This window comes from Bombus vancouverensis, chromosome 11, assembly GCF_051014615.1.
Source record: "Bombus vancouverensis nearcticus chromosome 11, iyBomVanc1_principal, whole genome shotgun sequence".
Lineage (NCBI taxonomy): Eukaryota > Metazoa > Arthropoda > Insecta > Hymenoptera > Apidae > Bombus > Bombus vancouverensis.
In genome coordinates this window covers 8,959,682-8,972,858 of record NC_134921.1, presented here as the reverse complement: position 1 = coordinate 8,972,858, position 13,177 = coordinate 8,959,682, and the positions used below count along the sequence as shown (strand labels likewise).

Sequence of the window (13,177 nt, the reverse complement as noted above, 5' to 3'; positions counted from 1 at the left end):
CGTACAGTTTCCTAGCAGCGCCAACTGGATATACATTTACACGGCATTTCAGTAGGCACAACTGGAAAGTAAATAGCGACGTCGCAACGCCGTTGGTGGCTCGTACGTAGCGTCGGTGGTTAGAGAGGATAGATGCTGTCCGTCCGTGTGCAAGCTCACATCAGTGTGCAGGAGTGCACATACCAACACGTGGAGCACCGTGCACTCGTAGGTGTACCGATGTAGTCCACTGCTACTCTGACCCCGGTCGGCCTCCGATCAATAGCTGGAGCCAGCTAGAGAGCTCAGCCGAGCCGAGTTGAGTTTTCAGTTCCGTCGAGTCGAACCGAATTGCGAGCCCGTGTTTGCCCCATTGCTATCCTTCATCGACGATAACTCTCCTTTCATTCGTTCCTCTCTTCGTCTATTTTTCATCCGATCTTTCGTTCTCGGTGTTTCCCCTCTTACTCCTCTTTTCTTTCAAGAATCACCCTCCGAATAGGCAAAATAGCGAACACAAAGGTAGCGACGATTCGATAAACTAACGTCGAATCTTCCGGTCATGTTTGCTTCTTGATATCGCGGCTGAGATTCATCTCGTGGCCTAGGATTATGGAAAGTAAAAGTATCGATCACAAAGTTTGATTTGTTCGTCGAGAGGAATTTCGGCTTGTTTTGAAACGATCGAGGGGTCTGGTCGTTGAAGCGTGCAAGTTGCCTCTTCTTTCGCTTATCTATTGCGGTGTAATATGCATCGCTAATGAGGTCAACTCGAGCGCTGCATCATCCTTTTATATTAGCTATCGTTTGAATTTTCACGTTGACGTAACTTTGACGTGAAATTATTAGTATCATAAATATGAACGAGTCGTGGCGTTATAGGGTCTCTTGGAAATTCGAAGCGGGAACAAAGTATCGCTATTAATATTACGTCAATTCATTTCCCTCTCGATCTTTTTTCCGTCTTTCTCTTTTCTTTTTTCACTTACCTCGGGAGAACCGCGGAATGGATGAAAGCCAGGCACATTAGCGATTCATGCTCGCGAAACTATTCATAGGATGAAGTTCTTAGGAAGTTAACGTAGCAACTTTTTGTAACACGAGAAAGTTTATACCATCTTGCATGCAGTCGAAATCCCTTACCGGGCGACACCCGCCGTGATCTTGTTTTCTCGCCTTGCTTCCTCCTCACCCATTTACCCTGGTTCCCGTGTTGCTTTCGTCCCTACTTCAACGCCATTTCTCTCTACTGCTCTGACAGCATACGTGAGTACGTCAGAGTGCTCATCATCATCGGACTTTGCATCCTCTTTCATTTTTCATGGCTGAGCATTGAGAATTTCACGAATAATATATACTGGAACGAGATAAATGGAGCGCGGTAAACTTGCAGTCTACTTTTGATTGCACGGCAACTCCGGGCAAAGATTAACTAACCAACGGGTCAACTAGTTGGAAATGGAAATTCAGTTTATTCGATTGACGTAGCAAAGAGCCCATTGTTCAGACCGTTGCCGGGGTTGAATTTTTATTGACCCGTTGCCAAATTCTAAGTTGTTATTGGAGACAGGTCGCAATCAAGTCTAAATTTCAAACGAGCATAAAAGTCGAGCTCTACGTTCTGTTCTGTACCGAAGCGAATCAATTTCGTTCTCGCTGCTAGAATTCTTCCGGCGAAACTTTCCCTATTAACTTTTTTAATAGCCCCGATTATACAGGACTGGAATTTATTGCCCAGAAAATAGAGAGACGTATGTAGCCTCAGGTTGCTTCATCGATTTTTTCCCTCCCAACAACGTCGCCAGGCTTTACGTATTCTCGTTTTCCCCTCGCATCCAAATCGATGTCTGATAACTTCCCAAGATTTCTGTCGTGCTCATTCCACTCTTCCTATCGTTGCCTGATGAAATCCCATTTGTAACGGAGCATAGAACGCGGTGAATATATTCCGGCAAGCAGAATTATAGTAATAATTTTTAACACATACCTATATAGCAGAGAAGTAACATCGTTTGTTTTGCACTTCTGCCATCGGTAATGAGATTTAATGACGTTGATTTATTAACTGGTAACCGACCACAAAGAGAAATAAGTATTTGAAATCTGGAACACGAAATAATACGTGGATCTCTTACGTTTATCCGTGAATTAGAACGTCACTGATTGTTCTACTTACGTGATTTATAATATCGTACGTGATATTACTGAGAGTATGATAAAAAATTGACTGCTCTTTCGTTTGTTCGAGATTCGCGTTATCCTATATCTAATGGCTTGCAAAATTATTTGAATGCTTATGGAAATATCTTATACACTAACATTCTGTGGTTTTATTACATTATTTAGATTAGATTACCGCGATGACACATTGTGATTGTCACGATTGAACTTCGGATATTCGTGCATTTATCAGAAGAATAAATAAGCAAAAATATATATACAAAATATCAGAAGTAAATATAGTAGAAGTACATATTATTAAATTTAGGAAATAAAGCGTTTTTTCATTCAAGGCTCGTTTATCTGTCTTATCTGCATTTTTAATAATATGAATTTGCATAAACATCTGCAGTCTAATAACATAGCAAGTGTTATACTTTCACAAAATTGTATATACGATAGAGCTGCGCCTAACTTTTTAACTGTAACTTTTTTCCTTTTCAATGAAATCCGTTTTTGTAACATTCCGGATTACAGTTGGATTTTTCGGTTTACGTTGGTGCCGGTGCCTTCGTTAGTTTTCTGCGATAACATTTCGTTTAATTGATGAGCATACGGAACCGCACGGACTATCTGTAAGCGGAAATCGATCCGAAAACAATGTTTCTGTTTGCTTATTGATTTCCGATTGCAGCAGAGTATAAATGCATTGAATAGCTACAGTTTACCTGGCTACACAATGACAGTCGGCGCAATTAAACGTTAGTTTGCACTGCCAGTAATGCAATTTCCGCTTCGACCGTTTTTCAGTAAATTGTATTTGGACGTAACACCGAAATTGATTTCGGCAAATACGACTATTATTATTGTGAAGTTAATATTTGCTTATTTCCGACTGCGTTCGTTACAAACTTGCTGATTTTCAAGCTTTCACGCGAAATCAAGAAAAATTATTTACCAGCTTTTGATCATCGTTCGTCTGATTTCAAGAGAAAATACTCATTGCCTTTTATTTGGAGCGCTACAAAGGATCCAGGAAATTGTCTAATTTTTCGAAGTAATCAGTACGTGTGGGCCTCATCAGTTGTAATTTTTCAGATTACATGGCGGACAAAACAAAGTTTTAAAATCGATACGCTGTGAATTTTTTTTTTTTAAGTAACTATCGCATTAAACATTTTCTATGATACTGATAATAGTCGTCCATTTTGTTATATATATTATATTTATTCATCGCACTTATCTGACATAAATCAATTTTTTTTAAAATTCCAATATTTCTCTATCTTTATTTTATAAACTTCTTTCGGTCTGCCACTGTATTTCGGTTTAGACCACCGTGAGAACTGAATTCCGAATCGAACGATGTCGCGGTTTCGAGAGAATGTAATTTCGGAGAATGCAGTATTTACGTTTATTGAAATTGTATGTCCGCTGTGAAGCTTCTAGATTTAGTAATAATAGCATTTTATCATCGTTTTTTCGCACATTTTGCAAAAATTTCACTTACATAATTTGTCAAAGAGGAGATCGAGCACTCAGAGACTCGAGTTGCATGGAAAATAAGCGAGCTTCATTGGGCCGACGTCACCAGTCATTAAAGCGTCTCCACTCTGTTAGCAAACTCTCAAGTATGTTTCGATATTGTTGACGAGAGTTTTCGGCTTGACGTTGACGTTCTTACGTCGCGTGCTCTTGTCGCTTCTTCCCGTCTGCGTCTGAACAAATACCGACTTATACTACTGACAGAGACTTCGAACTTGCAAGCTATTCTCAAGTGACGTTTATTTTATCATAGACTGTCTTGTAAATACAAAACTGTTCCGAAACATTTATATACTCGTGACAAAAATTGTTATCGACGAACAGCGTGAATCTACTGTCTGTCGATAACTGTCACAAGCTACTCGTACGTCACATGGTCTACGAAACACAAACTTTTCGTTCATCTTTAGTCGTTTTCACTGTTTGTCTATTCTCTATCTATTGATTATCAATTACCGACGAAATGTCTCTGGCACGAATTTGTAAGTGGGAAGCATTGGAACGACGTAACACCTTTGTTTAGGGTGTCGGAAGGAGGGTCGATTTATCGGTCCTTTTGCATTCGTAAATCAAGGAGAATACATCCTTTCCGGTAACACGCAGGACAGAAGGCGTCTCGTTTACGTATCCGCTAAACCGAATACAGGAATCTATGGGCTCTTTCATCGTATCTTGAGAGATCTATACGGTCTTTGTTCAAAGAGTACGTATTTCGACCGACCTTCTTGGATTAATTTGTTACTCGGATTCGTTGCGATACAAAGTTAACACGTGTGTGTATGTGACCTACCAGAAGTGTGTCCTTAAAAAAATAAATTAAAAGAATTAAGAACGAAAGAAAAGCTTGATTTACACGAACTTGAATATTAACTACGCAATTAGATGTAGTATCACGGTAAAAATTTTGTGAGTCTGACTGGCGTTGCATGGAAGCCGACCTTGCACGCAACATAACGATATGCACTGTCAGACGCCGTCTTTCAAGTTAAACTATTCTCCACGTTGCCTGACCCATTTCACGTCTGGCACGTTGCAAAATATGGCAACGCATAGAAAATCAATTTACGTAGCTACCTCGCGTGAAGAAGATTTCGTAGCTGATCCCTGACTGATAAAATAAGATACTAGGTAGGTTATTAATATGTAAGAGGAATGTAATAATTCCACTAGTTTCTTACGTAACCGTTATCGCAAAATAGAAAGCGATTTCGATTCTATACGAATGAAAAACGAGCATCGATTATACGATTCATCCATCTTGAGTCCCTCTCTTGACCTTTTCTACCATTGATCAGTGGGTTCGTAATTATAGCTAAAGGGATTGGAGAACGTGTTGGCGAAATTCACGACGAAAATCGCCTTTGGAAGTTCTAGTTTCTGTACGGGTGACCGCGCAATGTATCCCCGACAGAATGCAAATGATCAATTAACCAGTTGTAAATCAATGCAACATAGTGGGCAAGCTTTATCTAGCTTCGCTGTCGGCGCTTGGCTGGCCTAATGGTTGGCTGTCGGGTATACGCTGGGCTCTTATTCCGTTTTCCCCTCTCCAGCCACTCCAGTTACCCGTTCCGCTCATTCTCATCCATCCCTCGTTAAGAATATTTATATCCAGGCCACGTTCGCTGGAGAACCTTTGGAAAGTCGAAGGCCCACCCATGGGAACGGTGCAAAGATATTAAGCACTCTGAACCATACTTTGCTCCTCTCTCCTTTTTTCCTCCTTCCTTCCTCTTCTTTTTATTCAGCAATTACCTTTTTCCCAGCGAGACGAATGTTCCTCGGTAATTATTACGTCTACCTTTTTTTTTTCGTATTATGCATTTTCAGGGCGACGGTTCCACGCTAATTTTATTACGTAACTGGACGCAACGTTAACGAGCGGCTCTGTCTCCACGCGTCCAATAGGATCGCGTCCTTCGGATGGAACCGCGCCACAACCGAGTGCAATCTTGACATACCTCATTTGAAATGTACGATTTGTGGTTTGAGCTTGCCAACCGAGCAACCCCAATCAGAAACCATCTATCGGTATAAAGTGTACGCGAAATTCCTCGATCATTGCGGTCGTGTAGCTTCAATTATCCCACGGTATCCGTGCTATTCCGAACGCTATGTCGAAGACATTTGCAGAATCTCACGGAGAGATCCCTCACCGTTACGAATTATCACGTTGAATTGATCGCGGGCGAAACGCTTTTCGAACGATAATGACACGCGAAGGGCTGGCTGAACTTTATATCAACACCGTGAATTTTATTGCCAGCCACCTTTCTACGGTTTGAGCGAATCAGTTGCAGTTTGGCGTTCGATTTGCATTACGCCACGTGAGATCGCGTGCCGCACACTTTCTGCCCCCTGCTGCTTATTTCACCTACGAGTGTTCAATTTTTTACTCGAAGAGGCTGCCTTCCTCCCACTCTATCCTCAGTCAGTGGATATTTAAAAAAAATTTATAAGACCGAATTCTTTCTAATTCCTTACGTACCCCATTTTTTCTCCCTTGTACACGTCTCGTAACGTTAGTCTTCTACCTTGCATTGCATGTCGACTTGAGGCCACGTACGGCGCGGAAAACGACGTGTCACGATTAACCAGGCAAAATCTGTTCGCCGGTAATTAGATTTTTTTTCTATCGTGCAAGCACTCGAGTTCTTTTTCTCTATTATCATGCGTTCTGTTTCAAAAGTTGTACTAGTACTGGTTCTTTGCGCGGAAAATCAATAAAGAAACGTATAATATCCGAGCTGCTATTATTAGTAGTAGGTAAACATGAAGGAAATAAACACGCGCATTACTTTTCATATCTGTGAATGTAACTAGGCTAGAAAACGCTCTGCACGGAACGTTGAAGAATTTTTTATATTAGCCAGGAAGAGAGATTTATGGGATAAAGAGTTATCTCTAGCTACGATTTCTTATAGTGACATTTGGTATTTAAAGCAGCACCTTGTATACCCTATATCATTCACACTCGATCTGTGTTATATGTAATTATTTTTTATATTTAAAATGAATTTTATTCGTCAAAGAAGGAACATTTGAGATCTTAACAGCTAAATTCCATCGTCAGAATTAACAAGAGCTGGAGGGATTAACCGACGAACTTATCTCTGTTATCTGAATTGTTTTATTGCTCGACCTGTTCAAATTAATAAGATCCTGTTATTTTTTCTTGTATAATTTTCAAGATCTAGATTTCATTCGAAAGATTTCTACCACCAGTCGCGAAATATCCGTCTCGTTTTGCGACGTTCGTATCTTTACGAAGATGAGAATCGAAGGGAGATCGCAAGATGTATCAGCACGATTTGAAAAGTAAGCGAAAACCTTGGAGGGAGCAGATGTCAGCGAAACTGACTGAGAAGTGTCTATGTGCTCTTTCGAATTCGCATATCCTACTTCAATCGAGATTGTCTTATCCTCGTCATCTGGACGAGTTCGCAGTTCCACTGTCATAACGTGTCGTGCATACAGTACCAGTTTATGACACAAATAAAACGATGTACGAGGACTTGCATAGATTGAAATACTTTGGTTTTGTTATCAGGAAATTGCTGCCATCTTGATCAGTTTCCAAAGACACGCGGAATGGCAAAGTCGGGAGGTAAAGGTACGACCTCGAAGTGGTTCGATGTTACTGTACTCGAGAAAGAAAGTCCGTTACCGGCGGGACGGTTATTGCTGGAAGAAACGGAAAGATGGTAAAACTACACGAGAGGATCACATGAAACTGAAGGTAGTTTTTTTCGTTTATGGATGAAAATCGACGTGCATCAGAATCGAGTTTGATAAAGTGAGATTTGCTTGTTGGATGAAATCTTAGGTACAGGGAGTCGAGTGCATCTATGGCTGTTATGTGCACTCGGCGATCCTCCCGACGTTTCATCGGCGATGTTATTGGCTACTACAGAATCCAGACGTCGTCCTCGTTCACTACTTAAACGTTCCTTACCCGGACGGTGATGCAAAGCTCGCGGCGCTGCCACCGTGTCTCGCACTGCCGCCAGACAAGAAGGAGTGGACGCGAGACGAGCTGGCTTCCCAGCTTCGACCCATGTTCCTCGGTGGAGATGACGATCCTAATAATCCCCATCTTACACAACACTCGAATCATCCCGTCGACATGATAGTTTCTCAATTATTGGACAGACAGAGAGCATCTTCCACTTCTTCTACCACTAGCACTCAGCTTGCACCTAGGAGACTAACACCGGACAATCAGGTACGTGTTCGGTGGATCTGAATGCTGTGCTGAGATGAGATGGTGATTTTTGAGAGCGACGATAGAAAAATTAGACTCTGGATATTTATGTAAATTCATACGTTATGTGCGTCTTCGTACCTTTAAATGTCTCATAATGGCATAAAATTCCACGGTCTAGCGAACATAATGATAGGTACACGTATATTGATCGACAATATCATATCTACAATTCAGATTTTCATTTTCTACATTCTCGTCTTTGTAATGTTTTTGTTCGATACTTGTTTCTATTTAATATTCGTCGTAATGATCAGGTTTCTTCGACTACCGGAGGTCAGCAATCGTCAACAACAGCCTCACCGGCTCCTCGCGTATACTCAAGACATTCCCACACGGCTCAAAGCCAACAACCGGCTCCTCTAGTTTTAAGTTTGCAACAAATCCAAGGTGGTGGCGGTCTTCTAATTCTCAACAGCCAACCGTATCACCATCAACAACAACAACAACAGCAGCAGCAGCAGCAACAACAACAACAGCAGCAGCAGCAGCAACAACAGCAGCAGCAGCAGCAACAGCAACAACAGCAAAGTCAACAAGTGGAGATGCAACAGGTTACGGAGCAACAAATTGTACAGCAGACGAGCGTGGACAGAGAACAACAGACCCAACAGGAAATAGACGCTCAAGAAAGTATGGATCGTTCTGCGGTACAATCGTTGCCAATCGGTGGCACAGGTCCCGAGGTCACAGACTTCGCCGAGACCTTGGACCTCAGTCAAGAAGATATTCAGCGAACGTTGTCCGCCAACATGGTTCCACCGTCTCCGTCGCCTTCTCCGGCAGACAACAGCATGATCAATCCAATGGATTTCATCGATTCATCGGACGATGTTCTAGTTAACTTAGACGCGTTTGACGTATTCGGTGACCTACCCGAGCTTCACGATTTTGAAGCCGAACAAACTAAGGCTGAAGAAAGAGGCGGATCTGATAATGACGTGGGATGTCATCCTGGAACAACCGTCCATATTGCGGAGTATAGTCCGGAGTGGAGTTACACCGAGGGTGGTGTGAAGGTGAGTTTCATGTATTTGATATTAATTCAACCTTAGTCCGGCGCATACTGGTTCTCTCTTCGAATGCAGTTGTGTATAATTTGATTGAAAGTCACGAATACTCGATTAGAATATGTCTCTTTTCAGTTGAAAGGTAAAATTCCAATGTATGCTGGAAGAATTTTCGAAGGTTAATGCAAATGGAAGATGATGCAATGGATGATAGATGCATTTGCTGAAGCTTAGAAGTTAATCAAGAAAAAGCAGCGAAAATTTACTTACTGTTTTAGGTATTGGTCGCTGGTCCGTGGACTGGTGGGAGTAATTCTCAATCTTATTCGGTGTTGTTCGACGCGGAGCCGGTTGAGGCGTGTTTGGTACAACCAGGAGTGTTGCGGTGTCGTTGCCCAGCCCATGCTCCGGGAATAGCATCTCTTCAAGTGGCGTGTGACGGCTTCGTTGTTTCTGATAGCGTTGCTTTCGAGTATCGTCGGGCACCGACATCCGAGCCTAGTCCGGAACGAGCCCTTCTGGACCGTTTGGCGGATGTGGAGTCCCGTTTGCAAGGACCTGGCCCTCCATCTCCCGCAGCTCATCTAGAAGAGCGGCTAGTGGCATATTGTCAAGTCAGTACTTTGTTTAGCTAGCACCTCCAACACACTTGACCCTTTAAATGGAGATCATCTATGTCTCAGGATGCTGTTGTCCGTCCGTGGCGAGCCGGAGCGGAACCATTACAATCCGGCGGCCCTACTCTCCTACATTTGGCCGCTGGGTTGGGCTACTCCAGGTTAGCCTGCGCCCTCCTTCACTGGAGAGCGGAAAATCCTAGTAGCGTATTAGATGCCGAAGTTGATGCCCTGAGGCAGGATAGCGCCGGTCTCACACCACTTGCTTGGGCTTGTGCAGCGGGGCACGCGGATACAGCCAGGATCCTCTATAGGTACATATATTTTTTTTCTTGAATTCGGCTTTAATATCGAGTGTCACGAAATATTTCATTTTGTTTGAGTTCGTGTTGCGAATATCTGTCTATTTACACAGATGGAATGCAATGGCACTTCGCGTGAGGGATTGTCAGAACAGAACCGCGACCGAGTTAGCGGCGGAGAACGGTCACACGGCGATTGCAGAAGAATTGAATCGACTCGAAGCGAGAAGACAAGACGAGAGGCTTTTCTTGCGACCCGCCAGCCCTAGTCCTAGGAGGCCATCTCAAGACAGCGGTCTCGATCTTGCGTTGTGTTAGTCTCGTTTGCTATTATACTGCCCTCTTCCGTATATACACGCACATACATTCACGTCCAACACGTAAATCACAGTTCCTTTTCCTATAAAGACCCGCGCCATATAAAATATCTCTGCCCCGTAAGATTTAGAGTACAAGGTCGTAATTCATGCGAGCGTAAAATTAATCAGGAAACGTAGCATTAAGGGGTTTATCGAAAAACACAGGTGGCTCGCCGCTGCTGGACAACATGGAATTGTTGCAAGAGGATGACTCGTCATTAGCCCTCAGCGAGCAGGGAATGGAAAGCGCTCCGACCCCTCAGGAGACTGTAGGTCCGTACCTTCCTCGTTTCCCCTTCTATTTGTCTGTCTGTCTGCCTGTCTATCTGTAACTATATATCATACATATATATACATATATATTTGTAACTCTGTCTGTTTCTAATACTACACTTATAGATTCATCGGCCTAGATAAACAAGTACTGCGCGGGCTGTGATCCGTAGTATTCCTAGCTAAAACTGCGTTCCCTTACTCTCTTTCTCTCTCTATCTCTATTTCTCACACATTACATTACACACACGTACACACACAGTGTTCTGTTTTTTTTCTGTCTCTCTGTCTATGCGTACGAGACGACCGGATAATGGTCCAGGCTCGCTGTCCTCTAACTCCTCTGAACTCTTGCAGCTTAAAGCAGTATTGGTGTTGCTTGGCCTTCGTAACTGCTGGTGTTGGATGATTGCTGTGTAACGTCTAAAACTTTCTTAGCCGTCTATTATCGGCTGCCGACCAATTCTCCGAGAGATAGACAGTCCTCGTCTCTGGGCTATGTCGACAAGTTTTAAAACGGATATCCGTGACAAAAATACTAATAATAAAAATAATAATAATCAATCAATAAAACATTGGAACCTACGAGACAATTACACGAGAACACGTGATTTGCACAGCTGAGCTAAATCCGGAAAACACACATTGTCAAAATACCACGGGTTACGTCAGATCACCCGTAGAACGGAACATTCAACAAGCTGAGAAAAACGTCTACGCTCGCCATCTGATTTGCCTGTTTGAAGACGTTCGATTCGTGTCATGTAGAGATCTCCACTGCATATATATATATAAAAAAACGAAATAATCCGCAATATTTGGTGTTACACGTTTAATTAACGTCCGATTTGGTTCATCGTAAAAATACGTTCACGGCTTTAAAATAAAAAAACGAACAGATAAAAAAAAGCGAACAAAAAGTCCTCGATGTTGTGATCAATGTGATTTCGGCGGTCCTGTAATACGTTTTTCGAGTTTGGCTAGGGTGGTGATTCCTTTTTATAGGGGAAGAAGACGCGAGGGTGCTGACATTGGCTGAGCAAATTATAGCTGCGCTACCGGAAAGGATCAAGAGAGCGGAAGGTGATTCTCCGTCTTCTTCCTCACCACCTCCCCCGGCACCGCCCTTGTCATCTCTAGAAGATGCTCTGATGGAGCAAATGGTAAGCATTCAGTATATCTTAGTTCTATACCTATGCAATATTCTTGTCTTTGAAATTATATCAGAAATCCCTTAAACAACACGTTTCCTACCGTACTCTTAAAATAAAATTCTTCGTAGAATGAAATTCATATCGCATGGTGGTGGTAATTCTTATAGCCACTCGATTCTGGAGAATTGTTCGACTCGTATCGTGAGTGCAGTGGAGGAGCGGCATCAGTCTCGGATGCTGACGCAGATGCTAGTCCCTCGAGTCCATCTAGCAGCTGTCTCACACCGGACTCGCCATCTCCACCGCCGACGACGGCCGACTTCTGCGAATTCTTACAGCTGCAGTTGCAGCTAGACGGAAATAACGGTCATAACGGCCAGTACTATTCGACCGGTGGAGATCGGAAGTTCGGTAACGTGATGGGCTCTGGAATTTGCGGAACAGGTGGAAGTAACGGAAACGGTGACGGGAACGAAGCGGATCTGAGCAGACTTACTCTGTCCGATCGAGAACAAAGAGAGCTTTATCACGCCGCTAGAATGATCCAGAAAGCCTACAGAAATTACAAGGGACGTCAAAGGCAGGAAGAAGCGGAGAGGCACGCTGCTGTACTCATCCAACAATATTATCGTCGACATAAACAGTACGCTTATTTTAGGTAATCTGTTTTTAGCTTAACACGTCGCGGCCGTATTATTTACTCTTCGTTTTATCCTCCCGATTTATCCGGACGAAAGGGTTTAACTTCCATCGTTATATAATACGGACACGAAGTTGAAAATAATAACAACGATTAAATGTACGAAATCTTGTCGCTACGAAACTTTTCACCGGCTCGTTCGAATAGTTAAATTCTCGTTGGTATTTCGCCGAGTTGAACGTTAGTTTTAATAAGCTGCAATTAATAAAATGGGAGGACAAGGCGTACCACCGCGGGGCCAATTTAACGATCCAGTTGAATCGGACGGATTTCACCAAAGTTCATTCTATCTACCTCTAAGGGGTGATACGGAGAGGGAGGTGAACTTTTAATTGGCATCGTAAATAATCCGAAAACTTTAGGAAGTTCCTTACCTCCGCTGCGGCGTCCTGAATACAAAATTAACCTGGCATTAAATTAATACGACTTTTGTTTGAGATGAAAGCTTACCTTCCTTGCGCTTCTTCCGCTCTTGTCCATTATGTATATACATACACGACGCATTCTCGAAGCGTGTCACTGCAAGTTCTTATTTCATGGGCGTCTACTTTTCTTCCTATTCGCAGACAAGCTACGAAGGCTGCTCTGGTGATACAAAGCAACTACAGGAATTATCGCTCGCGTCCAGGCTCGGCTAGCTCCAGACAGCAAGCGGTTCATCAGCAGGCCGCTCATCAGGCTGCGAGGAAGATCCAGCAGTTCATGCGGCAATCGAAGATCAAGTTAGTATCCGTCCGGTGCACATAATTGCATTTCTTGTTGCAACGATGTGCACGCATTATTAGTTATGTAGACTTCTTGTTAGCACACGAAA

At 42.9% G+C, this 13,177-nt stretch overlaps 1 protein-coding gene across 7 annotated transcripts in view; it reads left to right on the top strand.

Moving 5' to 3' along the window:
- Window positions 1–13,177, top strand: part of Camta (Calmodulin-binding transcription activator) — a 40,675-nt gene that overhangs the window by 21,570 nt on the left and 5,928 nt on the right. For 5 of the 7 annotated variants that reach the window (XM_076622529.1, XM_076622526.1, XM_076622527.1 and 2 more), the window contains 10 exons: window positions 7,235–7,423; window positions 7,511–7,909; window positions 8,206–8,967; window positions 9,237–9,572; window positions 9,642–9,889; window positions 9,991–10,190; window positions 10,402–10,509; window positions 11,515–11,672; window positions 11,831–12,321; window positions 12,930–13,085. In XM_076622529.1, coding sequence (XP_076478644.1) covers window positions 7,235–7,423; window positions 7,511–7,909; window positions 8,206–8,967; window positions 9,237–9,572; window positions 9,642–9,889; window positions 9,991–10,190; window positions 10,402–10,509; window positions 11,515–11,672; window positions 11,831–12,321; window positions 12,930–13,085 — 3,047 coding nt within the window. The remainder of the gene's footprint in view (window positions 1–7,234; window positions 7,424–7,510; window positions 7,910–8,205; window positions 8,968–9,236; window positions 9,573–9,641; window positions 9,890–9,990; window positions 10,191–10,401; window positions 10,510–11,514; window positions 11,673–11,830; window positions 12,322–12,929; window positions 13,086–13,177) is intronic. The other 2 variants (XM_076622528.1, XM_076622530.1) reach the window with 2 other exon arrangements.